Source organism: Podarcis erhardii (genome assembly GCF_964252035.2).
Source record: "Podarcis erhardii genome assembly, chromosome: 6".
Taxonomy (NCBI): domain Eukaryota; kingdom Metazoa; phylum Chordata; class Lepidosauria; order Squamata; family Lacertidae; genus Podarcis; species Podarcis erhardii.
Window position 1 is genome coordinate 30,213,467 of NC_138510.1, and position 20,601 is coordinate 30,234,067.

General features: G+C 42.0%; 1 protein-coding gene across 2 annotated transcripts in view; it reads right to left on the reverse strand.

Moving 5' to 3' along the window:
• Positions 1 to 3,847: 3,847 nt before the first annotated feature.
• The window catches only part of CBFA2T2 (CBFA2/RUNX1 partner transcriptional co-repressor 2), a 76,275-nt gene continuing 59,521 nt past the window's right edge, over positions 3,848 to 20,601 (reverse strand). The window contains exons 3-11 of one of the 2 annotated variants that reach the window (XM_081866791.1): positions 19,109 to 19,350; positions 17,636 to 17,725; positions 16,127 to 16,308; positions 15,253 to 15,503; positions 14,504 to 14,589; positions 13,394 to 13,589; positions 9,697 to 9,768; positions 7,663 to 7,850; positions 3,848 to 6,893 (exon numbers count right to left, since the gene is read on the reverse strand). In XM_081866791.1, coding sequence (XP_081722917.1) covers positions 6,597 to 6,893; positions 7,663 to 7,850; positions 9,697 to 9,768; positions 13,394 to 13,589; positions 14,504 to 14,589; positions 15,253 to 15,503; positions 16,127 to 16,308; positions 17,636 to 17,725; positions 19,109 to 19,350 — 1,604 coding nt within the window. In that variant the 3' untranslated portion in view covers positions 3,848 to 6,596. Of the gene's footprint in view, positions 6,894 to 7,662; positions 7,854 to 9,696; positions 9,769 to 13,393; positions 13,590 to 14,503; positions 14,590 to 15,252; positions 15,504 to 16,126; positions 16,309 to 17,635; positions 17,726 to 19,108; positions 19,351 to 20,601 lie in introns of both variants that reach the window. The other variant, XM_081866790.1, reaches the window with a different exon arrangement.

The following is a 20,601-nucleotide window of genomic DNA, read 5'->3' on the forward strand; positions in this document are numbered from 1 at the left end:
ATTGTTACATAACCAAATTGCAAATAAATATGTTCTTCTGTATTTAAATTTTAATAAATCACATTTGTTTTGACTTTCAAACCCTAATTCCCCAGTCTGTCAGCCCTGTATCTAGCTAAGTAGGTGATAAAATATGTACGGGGATATTATTGTATTATTATTTTTTATGTAATGCTGAAGGCAGGAAGTAAAAAGGAATAACAAAAGCAGGTACTTTTAATATATAGTGTATGTTGCAGGGATACTGCATATAATAAAATAGTGGTGGCAATACTAAACAGCAGCAGGCCCTCTGTTACAATATTGGGGGCCAATACTGGGCCAGGAAGCCCTAGATGGACAAGCAATATTCTATAAATTGATGTGGGTGGGAGGTGGGGCTCTTGAGTAAACTCTGAGAGTATAGAACTCCACAGCAGTGTGCTAAAGCAAAAATTCTTCAAAATCCCACCTCACACTCAAACATGAGACCAGGGTTTCCCAAACTTGGGCCTCCAGGTGTTGTTGGACCACAGCTCCCATCACCGTTGGCTGGGACTGATGGGAGTTGGGAGTCCATCAAATATGGAGAGCCGAAAATTTCCCTGCCCCTGCACAAGATAGGCAGCCCTGATTACTAACCATTGTCTGGCTGCTCATTTCCATGATTCCTGTCTCCCTACAGAATGGCTGATGGACCTTTGGCCTTTCAGATGTTGTTGGATTCCCAGCTCCCACAACCAGCATGGCCTGTGATACTGTTTTTGATTGGTTATGTTCTACTTCCACTGTCAGAATGCTTCTGAATACCAGTAGCTGGAAAACACAGGAGTGGAGGGCACTGTTGTGCTCAGGTCCTGCTTGCAGTACTGTTGAGTACAGGATGCTTGTCTTGATGGGCCTGATCCAGGAAATGAGAGTTAAAGATTCCGGCAACATGGAGGCCCTGCCCAAGAGGCTGCTAAATCTCACCTGCAGGTTTGGCCCCTGACCTATATTGATCTTCTCCGTCAAACCCATAAATTTTGGTAACAGTGGCACTGACTCTGGCTTCCATCCCGAGCTACAAATTGAACCCTCACCTACTTCTCGGCTTCAAGGGGTCAGGAAATACGCAGACACCCCAGACGCTGAGAGCAACAAGTTCAATGGGAGCTTACCTTGCATCTTCCCCAGCAAACTGTAGCCACACCCTCAAAGTAAGTACCGTATTTTTTGCTCTATAAGACTCACTTTTTCCCTCCTAAAAAGTAAGGGGAAATGTGTGTGCGGCTTATGGAGCGAATGCAAGCTGCGCAGCTATCCCAGAAGCCAGAACAGCAAGAGGGATTGCTGCTTTCGCTGCACAGCGATCCCTCTTGCTGTTCTGGCTTCTGAGATCCAGATTTTTTTTTCTTCTTGTTTTCCTCCTCCAAAAACTAGGTGCGTCTTATTGTCTGGTGCGTCTTATAGAGCGAAAAATACGGTAGATCACTTACCAGGTTTGGTGAAGAGCTTTTGGACTTCACTTTCTTTGTGTTTCTTGCTTTGGCCGCTGAGGCAACGGCACCATCTAAGTAGCTATGGGATGTAGCACTCTGTAGCAAAATGTTTTTTTTTTAAAAAAAAAAATTAAAAAAATTAAAAAATAATAAAAAATAATTATTTTGTGCCAACTCCCAAGAACTTGGCAATAACTCAAATTATGAAAACTGTGTTAAATTATGCAGATATCTTCTTCTTCTGCTTGTGCCCAATATTATATTGTAATATATAATTAGTCAGGTCTTGAAAAATAGCCAAGGAAAATCTGCAGTAAAATGTGCATTTTATTGATGTTAAAGTAAAATATGGCACTCGTTAATGTAAATCACTTACAGTATTGGGTTTTTTTAATGCCCTAGGCAGCAATTTTAAACTTTTTAATTAGAAGAAAATTATTCTGCTCTCTGCCTACGAACATAGAATAAATAGTATATGTCACTTAAATATATGCTAATAATCAGGGGGTGGGAACCAGCAGCCCTTGGGAGCCTCCTTAATTGACTTGCAGTGTCCTTGCCTTGTCCTGGCCCCTGCAGAAAATAAGCCTCCTGTTGGAGACAATGTAAGTTATCTGAGCCAAAGTTTGAGGGTTGTCACAGGCAAGGAGGGAAGGCTTAAACACCCCCCAGCTGCTTGACAGTGGAACCGTCTCCCTCAATAGGTTGTAGACTCTCCTTTCTTGGGAGGTTTTTTAAGCAGAGGCTGGATCACCATCTGTCATAGATGCTTTCACAGAGATTCCTGCATTGCAGGGGGTTGGACTAGATGACCCTCAGGACCCCTTCCAACTCTAAATTCTATGATTCTATCTGTTGCAACCCTAACCCTGCTGGGGGGGAAATAGTTGGCTGGGACGGTATGCAGCTTCTCCAGCCACACTGTGCAACAAGTTCAGCGTCCCAGAAGGCTTGAAAACAGACTTCAGTAAGGAGCCAATGGAAGGAATGGCAGATGAAAATGATAGACTATATGAAACTTGCCGAACTGATTGGGAGACTCCGAGACCAGAGAGAAGAGACGGTGGAAGAAGATTGGAAGAAGTTTAAAGAATATTTGAAAAAATATGTTAATATTTAAATCTTACAATAGCTTTGGAAGTGGATATAGGTTGTAGGGTTAGAAGTAGAAGATAGTGTGTTTTACAATAGTATTAATTGTAAGGGATAAAATGTGAAGATTTTTATGGTAAAAGTAAGTGTGATAAAAAAAATGGTTAAAAATTATGATATATGTAAACTGCTAAAGATGAGGTAAAATGAAAATCAGATGGGGGGACTTGGGGAAGCTCACCTAACAATGTTTAGAAAAAATAAGGATAAGAAGGATAAGACAAGAATTTGTTTGTATTGTTTGTTTTTCTGTTTGTGTTGTTTAGTTGTGCTATAAAATGAATTAAAAAATGGGGGGGGGGGAAAGGTGCCAATGGAAGGCTGTTTTCAAGCCTCATGACTAGAACCTTTGTGGAGAGTGCAGCTGGACACGGAAGGGTTAAGCATCCTCAGCCGCAGTTTCCCTTGTAGATCACCCACCTCGAGCAGTTAGGCATGCAGTAAAGGCGAAATGCTTGTCTTCCAAATGCACCGTGCAAGAGACTGTTTATGTCTGTGCTATATGCGTGCTGGCTCTGATTCTGCCCACTCTTGGCATAGAGCCCCAGGAAGGTCAGCTCTCCGGCTGAAAAGGCTTAAGTGCTCTCATTTTGCCTGCTGCTTTACTCCGGGGTCCAACATTTGATGACTGGTTTTCTCAGGCTTGCATCTCACTCTTCCAACGGGAACACAGAGCAGCAAACAATCACATCCACAACATTACACATGAAAGTAAAATAGCATTGAAAACAGTTCTATTTTGTTATTTGGGTTATATGGATAAAAATTGGTTTTTTAAAAAAACCCAAAACTTTGTAACATAACCAGGAACAGAGCAGGAAGTGCCCCATCACACCTTGGATGGTACTTTTTATGTTCTTGGCTTTGAATCGGGCTGCTGTTTCACTTTGGGCCCCATGAAATGTGCTAGTTCAGCAAGTGGTCTTTAGCGTTTTCAGATGCCGGACCCACCTTTAACACAAACAGGTATTGGGGAGCCATTTCTTAATCTTATACCATGCATTGCAATGGTGGCTGTGCTCCTCTTGCAACCCACCTTAGGTCAGGCTGTGACCCACCAGCTGAAGACCACACAGAGGGTTCACATGTGTTGTGGTGACTCAACTTCTTGAAATGGGCATATGGCTTCACTGCCCTAGAATTCCAATCACTTACGGACATTGTGTGCATTCTATAGATTAGCTGTCAGTTTAAGCAGAATCGTATTCTACATAACAAAGCAAAGTCTGGCATGGTAAGGTGAATATAGTCTTTTTATTGACTACTGTGAGTAGAACAAACTAAATACATCTGTAACAGTTTGGGTTCCTTTATACAGTACATTAAATAAGTTATGCACATAAAATAGGTAACAAAAACTCCTAGTATAGAATCGAATGGCAAAAATTAGATAGAAAACAGAATCCAAGGAGTCTTCCCATAGTAGAATTCCACATACATTTTCAAAAATTGTTTTAAAATCATGAATGGTAGCATTCATTTATGTACATTGGAGTTAGTGTGTTTTCCTCTTAATACATAGCAAGCCATTGTAGTTGCATGGAAAGTTATGGAAGACTGCCTATTTACACACAATTTCAGAATGCCGTCTCGCTTTCTCTCTCTCTCTCTCTCTCTCTCACACACACACACACACGCAGACCCCCCCCCCTTAACTCTTTGGAGCAAATCTTCTTTTCACTTCTCTGCAGAAAATAACACGGCAAGTGGGGGTTTACAAGCCAATAAGTAATTTCAACACCACAGCTTTAATTATAATTTCCACATTTTTCTGCAAAACCGAATTAGTATTCCTTGCAGTACGAGAAAAGTTTGAGATTAACAGGGCTGCTTCTTTTACTGCTTTTTTCCTTTTTCTTTTTTGCATGTGGCAGAGAAAGGTCTGCATCCAACAGAAGTGGCCATTTTTGATAATTTTAAAACCTTGATCCTCTTCACTCATCAATAAAACTGAAGACTTCCCTCTTTGGCACTGCATCACTAAGTGATGGGTCGCATGTGGAATTTTTGGCTTTTTTTCTTCAGGCAGTTTAGTATCTGAGAATGTGAATGCATGGAGATGTGTCTCATGAGCAAAACCAAAGCAGCTCCCAAGCAGTGTTCTAGAAGATCAAATATTACCTTAAAAAATTGGCTACTACGGGATAGCCATTAGAAATAATGCTAAATCACGTTTGGGCACCAAATGAACAAGCCCTGTTTCTCATGTGCTCCTTCATCTTCTGCACTCGCAATTTCATCTCCCACAACAACAATAGTAGCAAAATATAACCTCCTTCAAATGAGGCAAAGTATGCTTCTGCTGCTAAACCACAAGTGAGTTAGGCAATTTAGAGCACAGAGTCGCTTCACATGGTATACATCTGAATTAATCCAATGTCAACCATATCAGAATGATAACCTTTCAAACACAAAAGCCTTACATAGCTGCTTTGCTAGCAGAATGCAGCTTTGGGTATATCTACATCCCCAATTTTGGGGGGTGGGGGTGTTTAAGTCTTTCCCCAATCCAAATCCTTACCCCCTTGCACCCCGGGAAAGCAAGTAAGGCTTTCCATGTGGCTGCATTTATATATTAACTTTAATTTACTTTTTAATCTAATTCAACCATCAAGTTAACTTCAGTCTAGTCCAATCATATAATTTAATAGTTAATTTGGCATGCTCAAGATTTAGCATCACAACTTAATGGATTTAAGTTCTTAGTGGATTTGAATTCTTTTCAAGTTTCCTCCCAGTGACATGCTTTCAAATGCCCTGAAGTGAACAGGCAGGCTGCTAAAGATGCAACAGGGAGGCCTCACAACTCAGGAACATAGCCAAATGCGTTGGTAAAGTCACATTCCTTGGTTTTCAATGCACAGGATCCCTAGCTGGAGGTATCAGTTTAAAGATATATACTGTTTAGAGAAGCAAAAAGATCCCATTAGATGTTCAAGAAATCTGTTATTTGCAACTTGAACTTGAACTTAGCTCACATGCACTGGGAGACCAGGTGATAGAAAACCTGTTGGAATAAACCATGTCTAGTGGGGGTCCTGTTATTTTATTTATTTAATGTATATACCACATCAAAGCAGTTTATAAAATTTATGTATCAATGAATCTCAAACATTAAAAGCCAACAACTTCTCTCTCTCTCTCTCTCTCTCTCTCTCTCTCTCTCTCTCTGTGTGTGTGTGTGTGTGTGTGTGTGTGTGTAAATAATATCTTGGTGTTACGAGACAAAGCAATTAGATCTGAGGGAATGACCACCAATCCCTTTTGTAAAAATCTTTGGATGAAACATTTCAATCTGTTGCGGCCCATAGACAGATTCTTAAGCAGCTTGCCCATAACTGTAAGGAATTAAAATGGATCAACAAGTGGGATGGCTGCTGAGTCATTATATGAAGTAGTTTTAAATCCTCCTTTCAGCAAACAAAAATAGCATCCTTGTACCTCCCCCCTTTTTTTTCATGTGTCCAAATTGAGAGAGAGGTGGGGGAAATGGAAAGGGGGTGGGGGAACCAATAAATATAGTCTTAGATAATGGGAGGAGCAGAAATAGCTAGAACTAAGAATCAAGCTTACTTACATCTCATTTCATCTGATTCTCTTTTGCCTGAGAAAGAAATTTTCAAATAATGGTCAGATTGCATACCAAAGATGAGAGAAGAGGATGCCCAGGCAAGCTCTGCTTTGTAGTAAAACGAACAACCATCTTGTTAGAACCTCGGGTGAGAGTACCATTTTGAGAAAGTTCGGATAAAATGAAACAATAGGCCAAAGTCCTCAGGGTCCCAGGCAGACTGTTCTGAGATCCCACTAAGGAAGGCTAACATGGACTCCTAAAAATGACATTATAATGGTATGGAAAATGCCCCAAAACAACATAAGCCTGAGCGCCAATGTGCTGGAGTACAAACCTTCTTCAACATTTTGAGGCATCTGTTTTTCAATGTAGAAAACTAATAAACTGTGTTGAGCACAATCTTCTCTTTTTTAGAGTGCGTTACTGTCTATTGCTGTCACAGAGGCTGGGGTGGAGGATCGAGAAGTGGCAGCCGACGTTTTCTCTAGAGCCGGACTTGCTACCGCATCGACTGCTTTGAGGGTGGCGGTGGCGGCTGCGGATCGGCCTGCTGGTATAGGGGCTGGTTTGACTTGGCTGTGTAAGCCCTGCCCACAGATTCGGTGGTGCCTCTCCCAATCTTTGTGCTGGCAGAAGGAGCCACAGTAGCGGGCAATGTTGCAGCCGCTACAGGTCTCGCTGGCTTTGCGCCCACAGTTCCAGCAGCTCTGGAAAACCAAAGAACAAGCATTTCTCTTAAGCACTGCTCCGAAAAAGGCTGGCTATTGCCCACCCCAACTGAAGCCATCAGAGGAAGGTAACAAACGGTACCCCCCCAAAAAAAAGTGCTATCGACCGACATTTCTATAATGCAGGGATTCATAGCAATCCATGCAAGTACTACCACCTGTACCATTAAGAGAACAGCACCACGTCGTAAGAAGCCTACAACAAATTAGCCGCACAATAGGTTTAAATTTGGGTTAATTTGTAAGAAGCAAGGTTTTTCTGAAAGCCCATCCAGCATGTGGAAGATCTTCCCAAGGCATGGGGGTTTCAACCTGGAAGTTGAGCAGAGCCAAACAATAACTTTGCCTGCCACAGCTAAACAACATGGCAGAAAAGCAACTGGGAGAAGGGAATTCTGCCGTGACAAAAGCATCTCCTAAATTTGCTTTCATTCACCTGCATTTCACTGACTGCCAACACCCTGCAAATCCAACAGATGGGGGACAGCAAGGTGTGCGCGGGGGGGGGGGGCAAATCTCAAAGCCTCATGCAGTCACTGAAAATGACAGTGGAGATTCAATGAATCTGAATTAGTTGCTTGTTGGACAGAAGTGTCTCAAAACTCTAATTGACTTTAGATTTTTTGCTCCAATCAGATTAATCAGAATGAAAAACAAGGATGAATCCAGAAAGATTGCATGTCATCTTTAAAGTTCTTGCCTTGGGACTTTTTCCATGACTGCCAGAGATATTCCCTTGGCTTCTCACCTCTGTAGACTCCTCCTGCTCATTGATGACTAGGAAAGCGTCTTCTGTAGCCTGGCGTTTTGCATCGGCAATGGTCTGTTCCATGCGGGCTCTCTCAGATGCAATCATTTCAAATGCCTTCTGCTCGGCCTCTGCTACAGCTTTTTGGACTTCAGACATGGCCTGGCGCTTCACTTCATTCACAGCTTCTTCTGAAGGGAAACAAAAGCCTCATCAAACGGCTTCATATTGGAAGGAAAAGTATATAGCATGGAAGTACCCAGTGGTCATAGGAGTTAAGAAAGTGAAGCTTTTGCATAGCACTTTAGCCTAACTTATGACAATACTACTGAATTGATGGACATACTCTGATATCTTATGCCTTCTACTGCATCACATAGGATCAGCAGCAGACTTTTTGATCACATTTGTATCCAAAGAATTCAGCATGCTTTGGGTTACCTTGAGCCTCTGGAAGTGAGTAAACTACAAACCTAACTAAATGCATTGAGATAGTTACCCTTTTAACAAAGTTGGCAGTCCATACAGAAAGTTAGGGATGCTATTTGAGTAAACTAAGCAAAGAAGTAGACACTCTAGCCTTGAAAATTAATGCAGTCTCTTTTCCTGGTGCCATTTCACTCCTTTACTGTCCTTGACCTCGCTTGTTGGCCCATCCAGCAATTTAATTCTACTGGCTACAGAGACCCTTGTGATTCTGTTTACGAGCACCCATGACACCACGTTAAGGGTGGTTTTGCTGTATCAGCATCATCAACAGAGAATTGGATTAAATGGCAGTGTCAGCAAATGAAGCAGAAGCCAATGAAAGAAGGGAGGGGGCACTAAAGGGAAGCACTAAAAAGAACAGTATCAAACAATGCAAATTTGTAGGAGACTCAGAAGGTCATAGAGAAGTCAGGAGGTACTTTTCAACATGCACAAAAATTAACACAAAATGAAGCAAATGGTTTCATCCAGCCTCTACTTAAAGCAAACCATCAAACATTGTTCAGAACCCCAAGATGAACCCCATTTTTAGTAGCGTTATCCTTTTAAAATTGATAATGAAAGACAATGGCCAAAGTCCAATGGAGCTAGGTATGCTTATGCCCATGAATTTACAGTGTGACCTATGTGTAGAACCTATATTTCCATAGTGTTTTCCCTATGGAACTATCTTTTTAACTATTGAAAACATACTAACACAGAGACACTTTTCAATATTTTTCCCCAGAGAAGAGGAAGTGGAAGATTGTCTACCTTAGAAGCCAAACTCCACATAAACAGAGGGACGACACGTCTTTTAGCTTGCTTACTTGATCTTGCCAGTTTTAAAACAGTTTGTAATGCTAAAAAGAATTTGAAAATCACCATCTTTTCATAATTAGCAGACTGCTTTGGAAACTGTTTTTAAAAGTATTCTTAAAACATTTGCTTGCAGTTGTGGTGTGTTGTTAACAGAAACACTCCTATGATTTTTTTAAAAAGGGATATAGAAAAGCATTCCCCTAACATAAAATGGGATTCCTTTCCCTCTGCCTTCTCCTTTGCCCTATTTTGTCTCAAGGAGCAGGGCAAAATTCCCTTCCTTTCGTTCTACTATGCCCTCTTCCAGCTTCTGCCAGAAAGGCAAACTGAAAAACCAAGTGAACATTGTCATTACCGCCATTTACCCAGACAACCCCCAGATTAAACATGCAAGGAACAGTGGCACATGTGGGACTCTCTATCAGCTACCTCCAAGGAAAAGAGGCTCAGGCACCCCCTCTCCCCCCACTCTGTCTGGGGAAGGTGCCAGCGCTGCCTGGCTGGCTGGCTCAAATCCCTAGGTCAAACGGACTAGCAATGATGGGTCCAGATGGGTCCATATGCTGGAGGCCCTGGTTGGCTCTGGCCATTATCACTCTCTAGGCAGTGAGACAGCAGCATATTTATGAGGCCTTTCCCCAGCCAACCTGTGGTGCGTAAGGCTTTCCATCTTCTCAAGAATCTCTTGTAACATTCCACAGCTTCTCTGTGTGGCACTTCTCTGAAGGGGGCCTCCTTACTTACCAGCCTTTTTCCATATCTCTTCGGTGACATAACCGGCTGCTCCTGACCTGCCGCTGAACTCCCGCTGAGAATCTGTAGAAGGAAGGGTGGTGTCGACAGTATTAGACACAGAAATATTCTCCCACCCAAACTCTAAGAATTGATAGGCTGCATCTGTTCAGCAAGAAGTAGCATGAAGAGAACAGGGTAGGATTAATTGCTAAAAACCAAGCCAAGAGACTTCTGCAGTGTTCACCAAAAGGCAAAATGATAAATGGCCACTTTTAATTTAGTGTCCTGCATAATTTATTGGACAGCGAAGCCAATTTCCAGCTTTTAATACTCTGTCATCACAGGCTACACACTTATAAATATGTCTTGTCAAGCATCTGCTTTGCCCTACTGTAATGAGCATTAATCCTTGCTAATGGCGTCTCACGTTTTTACAGCGCGCCTCGTATTCCCAAGGATTTCAGGCCACTGGAGCACACGCTATATTTTAAGGAGTCCTTTGAGAACAGGAACTCAAAGATACACAGTGCTACACAGAAATCAAGGAAGATTAACAGTGAAAATTTTTCTCACATACATTACATTCTCACTGTCTTGGTTAGATGAGATGCTGCATACCTTCAGATTGAAAGCAATGCATTTCTGACACCCTGATGTAAGGGTAACCTTATGAGCCAGATGGGGAAAAACCAGAGGATACAGCATTTCTCAACCCAGAAGTAAGTCTCCATTCTCATCTTGCCCTTTCTCCATAAATATAGCTCACTTACAGACGTACTGCAGTATTCATTACAGAGTGCTCCTTTGTTGAATTCAACTTACTTTTTACTCAAAGTAGATGTAACTGAAATTAATATACCTAAGTGAGTCTTGACAATGTAAAATAAAAAATAGAGGGTAACCAACGTAAATGAACTTAATAATCAGTCTATATAAGCACAAAATCTAATAGATGTGCTGCCTAATAGATGTGTTGCCTAACATTTTATTACCAAAAATGGAGTATAACCCTGAACTAAAAAGGCATATACAAATACACAAATTTAGAAAACTGAATTTAGAATTTAGAAATACCAAATATAAAAGCTATGTGCTACAATAACTAAAAATAAATAAATCTATAGACAGAACCTATATCTCAAAAACATATAACCATACAAGAAACTCTTTCTACATTGCATGGGTTATACTTCATCTGAAGGCAGCCCTGTTTAGGGAAGCTTTTAATGTTTGACGGACTATTGTATTTTAATGTTTTGTTGGAAGCCACCCAGAGTGGTGGGGAAACCCAGCCAGATGGGCGGGGGGGGGGGGAGAATGAATGAATATGATGATGATGATGATGATGATGATGATGATGATGATGACTATTATTATTATTATTATTATTTTAAAATGCTATTCTTTATCACAGGATGTTCTTAATGTCCATCAACCAGATTCTCTGGATGACTGAAATATCAATACCATACATGTTCGGCTTACAAGCCTTCTTCAGTGGTTTATTTTGTTATGCTGCATCCTTTGTGCATGAGCTCAGCCAAATTATGTCCAAGTGTCCCTCTTGCTTGAGTCAAGGTTACAAGCCAGTATCTCCAGCATTCACCACCTATGTAAAAGTCTATGTAAAAAGACATGAAGTTTTTGGGGCTCCCCCCTTCCTCCAGCATTCACCACTCAAGAGTGCTATTCCATACTTGGAATCGTCTATCTATATCTGAAGAGCCTATCTCCACTAAGCCAAGTTTTGATGGGTTATGTAAGAGGTTGGTTATTTTGCAAGCACACTTCCTTGTTCCAGTTGCCACTGGAACTTCTCCAGCCCCCAATCCATAATTAAAGCATTTGAGATGGCAGATAAAGTACCCTGTGGCCCAACATTCTGTTTAATGCATGGTTTTGCATGCACCCTCTACTACGAAATAAAATTCATATACTTTGTTTTGAGGAAGAGGTATAGAAATACCTCCCTGTCATATCACCAGGATATGGTGGAATACAAAAATCATTACCAATATTTTTTTACTGTTCCCTGCCCACAGGTTCACAATCCCCCCCAAAAAACAAAAAAACAAACAAAAACAGGACATGCAAAGAAAAAAGGACTTAGAACTTGTAGGAAAAACTACGGCACGTTCATTTCCATCTGGCGTCATTGTTTTGAAATTAAAGTCAATGGTTGCTGCATCGGTAAGGATTTAGAAGCATTATGTAGCTGGTTTTGTACAAGCTGTAGCATCATGAAAGCAGCTGGTAGGGGAGAGGTAGGCAGAGGCCACAGAGAAAGAACTGAGAATGGAGGGGTTGCCATCTTTGGAACTCCTTGGGAAAATCACCAAAATAAATCTGCTGAAACCTGGAATTGGGTGTGTGCGGCCCAGCTGATTGACAGCTGAATGGGACACAGCTGTGAACAGCCTAGGAAGCTCTGTCCACCTTGGTGCTGCCCATGAAAGCAAGCCTAGAGGTGAGAGACTAGGGTGATGCCAGCTGGTGGCAGGAACCTTCTTTGTTGTGAGATTCCGGGGAGGTTTGTGCGTTTGTTTGGGTCTTGAGTGAGAGCCAGGAGACTGAGAGATATTGACTGGGGAAGTGTGTCGAGGAGAAAGAATTTACATGGTCTGTATTTATTCATAACTTGTATCAATTGATTTATTAATCCTGTCTCCCTGAAATAGGCTTGTTTTTGACACTATCCTATCCACCCCAGAATTTCAGGAGATAGTTATCAAGACAAATCCTCCACCTAGATCAGGGGTCAGCAAACTTTTTCAGGAGGGGGCTGGTCCACTGTCCCTCAGACCTTGTGAGAGGCCAGACTATATTTTTTTGGGGGGGGGGGGGAGGAATGAATGAATTCCTATGCCCCACAAATAACCCAGAGGTACATTTTAAATAAAAGCACACTTTCTACTCATGTAAAAACACCAGAAAGGCCCCACAAATAACCCAGAGATGCATTTTAAATAAAAGCACACATTCTACTCATGTAAAAACATGCTGATTCCCAGACTGTCCGTGGGCTGGATTTAGAAGGCGATTGGGCCAGATCCAGCCCCCGGGCCTTAGTTTGCCTACTACCCATAACCTAGATGCATGCCACAGGTTAAATAATGTGTGGTAAGCATCCTGTCCCCATTTTACATGTGAATTTCTAATAAGGAAAGTCACTAACAGTAAAATGCGAGTCTTAATTGATTTCATTGGAATGTAGTGGGGGGGAGAGAGAGGTTCAGTGAGAAAGACTGCATTGCATTTTTACACTTAAAATGCTAGAAGCAGCAGCAAAAGGCAATATTTATTTCACAAATAAAAGAAATACTACATGATTTCTATTTATTCCTTTTTTGTTTCTTTTGCATACAACTCTACTTGACATCCATTCAGGTTCAAACTTCTGAATACCCAAGGCACACAGAGGCAGTGTAGGCACAGCTTGCTCAATTTCAGATAGTTCTATTTTTGTGCAGAAGTTAACTCAGAAATAAGGTGCATTGTACTTAATTAATTTGTGTATAAGTAATTTGTGTGTAGGAAGATTACAGACTAAGCTGCAAAAGCAAAGGAGCCCGTTGAAAAGAATGGGAACAATCTAATACTTTGGTCTTCTGGCACACTAATAATACACAGCCACTTTCTGAAAATGGTTGTTAAATGTTATTCCACTTCATAACACATATGGAACATGCAGAGTTCCATAGCTTACCACTGTTAATGGAGTCTGAACTCCCTGGGCTATGTTGCCTCGTGATTAAGTCATTCCCCCCTTTCCGTGGCTCTGTGGTTTCACTGCATCGCCTCTTCCAATAGTTGAGCTCTTCTCTATCAGCCTCCTGACAACGGCGGAGAACGGCCATAGAGCGCCTGGTCTTCTCGACCATTTCCATGATGCAATTCAATGCCTTCCAGAGAGAGGAAAGAACAGCGTTTGAAGAAGCTGTTAGAAAATGTATTTCCTCCTGCAACTTTAAGAAAAAGAAACTCAGGGGCAAAACTACAGTATCAAAATTAACAGGGCGAAGGTTTTTTGGTTTTGCTGCAGTCAATGGTTTCAAACTGTGACATTGCATGTTGCGAGTGACCCTCTTTTTTTAAAAAAAAGAAATCAAGCCCAAACTCCTGTATATAAAAAAATACAAGCATTATGGGAAAGGGGGCTGGTCTAGTACAGTCACTGACATGCTAGTTTTTTACATAACTGAGATTTATTTTTTTTAAATGGAAACATTTAAATATGCAATTCATCACATGAAATGGTACAGTCCAGTACCACATTATGATGCTGGTCACATAGCCTGGCTCTTAATTAGCTGCAGGACGCTCTTTTGCATGACTCTCAATCTGTACATTTATTTGTATCAAATTCTACTGGAGACACCAGGAACTGAATCTGGGACTTCCTGTATGTAAAAAGCATGTGCCCGATTACTGCATTATGGCCCATCTAGGCTAAACAATTACATTCTCTCTCTCTCTCTCTCTCTCTCTCTCTCTCTCTCTCTCTCTCTCTCACACACACACACACACACACACACACAAACACTTGCTGCATGCACACATGTTGTTACATTTCCACTGCTCCATGACAGGGCACACACTTTACACGCAGAAAGGCCCACGTACAATCCATAGCATCTCTAGTTCCAAGGAACAGGCAGCAGGAAATGAGAAGAATCTCAGCTGGAGACTCTTGAGACCCTGCTCCAGCCACAATACACAATACTGAGCTAGGTGGATAAACAGCCTGCCCTGGTAATTAGGTTTTATGCAGTCCAGGTTTATTTGGGGTTTTTTTTCCCCCATGTCAGTCTCTCACATGATCAAGATGCTTCCATTCATCAGCCCATTCTCTCTCTGTTAGGCGATGGTCCACGAGTTCATCCTGATAGCCTCCGTTTAACCCTATAATGCATGGCAAGGAAAATGCTACATCAGAAAAAGAGCCTTAACAGTTCGATGCAATAAAAAGATATGGGGTGGGGGAGAGAAAAGCTATTACAGTGGACCCTCCAGATATGAACTTAATTCGTCCCGGGGGTCCATACTTACCCCAAAAAGTCCGTATCTGGAGGTGCGTGGTGAAACTTCTGGTTTTGCCGCATTTGTAACTCGAAATTATGTTACCCAAAGGTAACATAACCCAAGGTACCACTGTATTCTATAACGGTGGCCCATGGAAAAAATCCCCTGCCTGGGAGTCAAATTTTGTCTGTAGGACTCTCCCCCCCCCCCCAAAACCACAGCCATCTATCAATCCAGCTCAATCCTGCTTGGTCACTATCTCCCCTCATCACCACCCACCTATCAAAGTGGGCCCACAAGGGTGAGGAAGAGATAAAAAGTCTGGACCGCCAGGTCAAAAGGGTGCCCCACTCCTGCTCCAAAAAACACAGCCCAGGCTTCTAAAACCCCAGAGGGATACCAGATCAACAAAGGAGCTGTGTAGGTTTGTGCACCTTTGATTTTGCTATGCAAGAACTGAATCTACGGAGATTCAAAAAGCGTTGAATTTGCAGCTTTAATGGCTAAGGGAAATGCATTTGAAAACTACATGGGACTCCTTACCTATACCATGTCTATCTCGCAGTTCTCTATGCTCCAATGCCTTGCTTGGGTCTCTGTACAAATGGGACGTTGCAATATCTTCCAGGGTGTAATGCTGGAGTGGGGGTGGAGTAGGATGAAACTGTCCCGCTGGATTTATGACGGGCAACATCAGAGCTGGGCTGTGGCGAGGGGCTGGACTAATGGTGCACACCCTCTTGGCAGGAGGCTCTGATGGGAGAGGCTCTCTCTCGAAGCTGTTTTCTTCCCTCCTGTGAGCAAGTCAAGAAAGGAAATTTTGCATTAGTACTAAGAAACAAAATGCAGAAAAAGAGAGTAAGTAAGTAAGTAAGTAAGTTTGTGTTGTGCTAGCAGTGAAAGAGATAAAAGAAGTAAACTCTGGAAAAGAGATCAAGTAGAAAACAATTCACACATACAGATGGAACACAAGAATCATGCTTCTGGATCAATCCAATGGCCTATAGTCCAGTATCCTTTTCACACAGGGAGAAACAAGATGTGATACGGAACATGAAATTCAAAACCAGGTCAAGGTTTTCAAATAGCAGGTATGGTGATCCACAAACAAAATATGAGGGCAATTTCCCTCTCCCATTGTTGGGTCTCTAGTGAAGGGAGAGACATTAAGCTGAAAAGTGTGGCAAACGACAGATGCACCAATTCCAAAACTCTTTTTCTAAATCATGCAGGCTATACTGAAAGCCACAAGTCAAACATTCGCAGAGCCAACCTAAAAAAGCCACATGTAGGCAAGTCTTGGTGCCTGAAGAGGTCACAACAAAAGGGAATTTCAATAGAAAGCAGCTTCTAAGGCACCAGGTTGTTAGTTTTTTTTAATGACAAATTTGTCTGTTTTGAAAACAGCGCCTGCTACCTGTCTGGACTGTGCCTTTTTCCGTTTCCATTCACTTCCATCAGCAGCTCTGAAGAGTCAGCTGGGGACGCAGTGTTTGTGTTCAGCAAGATGTGCTCATGCTGGGCCAGGTATTGGGAAGGGGTCTGTTTGGCTGCCCGAGCACAATGCAGCAGCTCCCTCTGCAGAAGGGGAAGGTTGGCCTGCAAAACAAAGTTAGGGTTGCCATTTAGATTTATTCAGCTGCTGGGGTACCCTCTTGCTGCTGACCATCTAATGAGCCATAGGAGCAAGCTACTTGTTAAAACAGGGTTCCTTTGTCACAGAGACACCCCACCCCCACCAAGAATCACTGTGAGCCTCCTCAAGAGCAAATAAGACAAAAGAAAGTAGAATTTGCTGGCAGTGCCTATATCTGTGATAGGCTGGGCTATAGCTTGATGTTTGATCTTTTATCGTGTTTTTAGTATTTTGCTGGGAGCCGTCCAGAGTGGCTGGGGAAACCCACCCAGATGGCGGGGTAATAATAATAATAATAATAATAATAATAATAATAATAATGATGTTATTGTTGTTGCTGCTATTATTATTATTATTATTATTATTATTATTATTATTATTCCCATGTCCCAGACAATAAATGTCTTCTGGAAGGATGAGCTCTCATGCAACTCTACTATGAATAAATGGAAGATTCAGTCCCTTCAAACAGAAGGTGGGGAAAGGGCTGATTCTTTCCTATTTTTGTCAGGTCTCACAAAGTATCCAGCTGGATCAATGGTTAAAAATAAAAAAGGAAGGAAGGAACGCATGGGCCTGGGCATGCTGTAATGACGGAGGCACGCTGTACAGAACACCCTCCAGAGAAAGCAAGTTTGTAAAAAAAAAAATATCCAGTTGCTTTCATCACATCAGCTGAAACACTGAAGGTCAGGAGCAAGCACATAACCCACTTAATGGTCAGAGGTTATGCGGTGGTAGAGAAAGGGGGCTCTTGAGCATTCCTTGGCAACTACTTTTGGCTACACATTACATGTAAAAGGTAAAGGTAAAGGGACCCCTGACCATTAGGTCCAGTCGTGGCCGACTCTGGGGTTGCAGCGCTCATCTTGCTTTATTGGCCGAGGGAGCCAGCATACAGCTTCCAGGTCATGTGGCCAGCATGACTATGACGCTTCTGAAGAACCAGAGGAGCGCACAGAAACGCCGTTTACCTTCCCGCTGGAGCGGTACCTATTTATCTACTTGCACTTTGACATGCTTTCGAACTGCTAGGTTGGCAGGAGCAGGGACCGAGCAACGGGAGCTCACCCCGTTGCGGGGATTCAAACCGCCAACCTTCTGATCGGCAAGCTCTATGGTTTAACCCACAGCACCACCCGCGCCCCATACACATGACATGACTTTCTCTCAAATAGTCAGAATCTTACTCCTATCAAAAATCATTGCTTTGTGAGTCTTTCTCTAGTGTGGCACACAGAATTTTTTCCTTACTGGCTCACCAGCCAATGCACAGTATTAAGCAATCACCTTCAAGAATGGAATCACAAATGGACGAAGAGGAAAATTGGTAGCCTCCTGGAGTTTGCAGTGAAATTCCTCTATTGTCACAGTAGAATTCTGTAAAGACAAAGGGGATTGACGTGGTTATTGATTCTAATTCAACAGAAATTCTACAAGGCCTTTTCTCTCTGAGAATCTGGATTTGCATGTACCGTGTGGAAAGAACCAATATTCCTTAGTGTCCAGTCCTATCTGATCTGCCTCCTCTCACATTTGGCTAAGAACCATGAGCTACAAATTCTCGCACTCAATGCATAATTTATACATTAAGAATTTATTCATTTAACTTATATGCATTTATAGGCCCCTTTCACCATGCAGTCTTACAGGTGGGTTACAAAGAGATGTAGATATAGGAGGCAGGGTTGGGGGGCTGACATCTATCACTGCATTGTGATTACTTAAGAAGATAGCTACTCCAGTTTCATAAGCTGCTTCTGCACCTTTTCAAAGTGTGACCACAGTCATTAGAAGTTATCTGGAATCGTAGAGTGCTAATGCTAGCTAGACAACCTCCAAAATATAAAGTAAATAAATAAAAACCCGAAACAGGAACAATGGGTGAAATGTCACGTGTCAGTTCCTAGCACTTAATCAATTTTTGACCATGTATAATCAGGGTATGAAAAGCCTTGCAATGTGTAAACAGAATTCTCGAGATTACACTGAGACAGAATTAGATGAAAGTGCACCCCAGTTGTGTGTATGACTGTAATATATATGTTACACACAAACACAAATATTTCTCCTTTTATAAACTGGTTTGAACTCAAATCAACAGCATCAGAAAATTATTAATTCACCATGCTGCAATTAATTATGACAAAATGGACACCCCAATTTCTGAAAAGTTATGCAATGAAGGTTTGGGGGGGGGAGCACACTAATCCTAGACGGGGGAGCAAATATTGTAAGAGGTTTCGCCATTTACAGAAAGCCTACTGACAAAGTCTGAGCAGGATCAGAAGGGTCTGGAAACCAAGCCTCATGAGGAACGGTTGAAGAATTTGGGTATGTTTGGCCTGGAAAAAAGGAGATATGATAGCCTTCTTCATATATATAAAGGGCTGTCACATGGAAGATGGAGCAAGCTTGTTTTCTCCTGCTCCAGAGGGTAGGACCCAAACCAATGGATTTAAGTTACAAGAAAGGAGATTCTGACTCAACATCAGGAAGAACTTTCTGACAGTAAGAGCTGCTTGACAGTGAAATGAATTCCCTCAGAAGGTGGTGGACTCTTCTTCAATGCAAGTTTCTAAGCAAGGGTTGTATAGCCATCTGTCATGGGCAACTGAGTTGAGATTCCTGCATTGCAGAGGGTGGGACTACATGCCCCTCATGCTTGCTCCCTTTCCAAGTCTATGATTCTGCGATACCATAATGAAACGCCAAAGCTTCTGCTTTTCATTTCGTTGCTGTATTTGACTTACTAATACTCACCACTAATGCCAGAACAAGGGTGCGGACTTTCTCCCCTATCTCTGGTGAAATGTCGTTGCCAAACTGCTGGAGGGTGGTCAGGAAGCGTTTGAGTTTGCTGAGCTGACGGGCCCCACAGGTAGCTGGAAGCTGCTGGTTGGTCAGTGAAGATGAAGATGATGAGGCAGGGCCATTGCTGAACCTCTGAGGGGGTGACGGTGCTCCATTCAGCGTCGGGGGAGAATGGTTCATTCCATTGGGTACTACAGTGGGGAGGGGGAAGGTAAAAAGCAATGAATATGTTAGCTTTATATTTTGAGGTTTAGCCCCAAAATGCTTCTTTTTTACATAAATTTATATACCACTTAACTACAAATAGTCTCCAAGTGTTGTACAATAAATAAAATACAGAAAAGGTAAAAACCAGTTAATGCTATAAAGCAGCTGTTCTCAACCTGTGGGTGCCCAGATGTTGTTGGACTACAACTCCCATCATCCCTGAGTTCTGGCCCTTGCTAGCTAGGGGATGATGGGATTTGTAGTTCAGCAACATCTGGGGACGCACAGGTTGAGAAAGGCTGCTATAAAGTAAGTTAAAAGCAGGGATTTAAAAAGTACACGCCAGAAGTTCAACAGGGTGGGGGCCTGTCTGATTTCAACCGGAAGGAAGTTACACAAAATAGGAAATACTGAAATGCAGGCACAATTGCTGAGAACACAATTCAGGAGTTGACATATTTGCTTTTGATACTGGGTGATGGTGTTAAAACTATTTAATATTTTAGGAAATAACATCTAGTGGGGTTGAGTAGTGGAGTACTGTATAAGCTTTGCAGGTTGAAGATCCCTTGTTAATTTCCTGGCCCCTCTGGTTTTTGTTTTTAAAGGGAGGAGGGTAGGGGAGCTGGTGGTGGGAAAGACTTCCATCCACAGCCCAGGAGAGCTGCTGCCAGTCAGAGGGAGCATTACTGGGCTAGATGAGCATTCAACCTGACCAGCAGAAGGCAGCTTACATTCCCGGGACCAGAGTGCTCTTTTTCTGTTCCTTGCAGGATGTCTGCATTCTGTACCACCCTGTACAGTACACAATAAAATTTAAGAGACCTAAGAAAACCCTAGCACTCCAGAATCTGAGAATAAATAAAAAGTTAACACACCAGATGTGCTGACAAACACACCTCTTATTAATGAGAACAGAAAACACAGATGCAAAGAACTTGATGTTCTCGAGAAATTAAACATTTTTTTAAATCGCTTCCTAAATTAAAACCCAGTTTAAACCTATATCTATATCTATATCTATATCTATATCTATATCTATATCTATATCTATATCTATATCTATATCTATATCTATATCTATCTATCTATCTATCTATCTATCTATCTATCTATCTATCTATCTATCATCTCCATCTCCCTCTCCCTCTCCCTCTTTCTCTATATATAATATGTGTCACAGCCACCCAGGTGGGTCCCAGCTCACGAGAGACCTTACTCCGTTGTAGTTTACT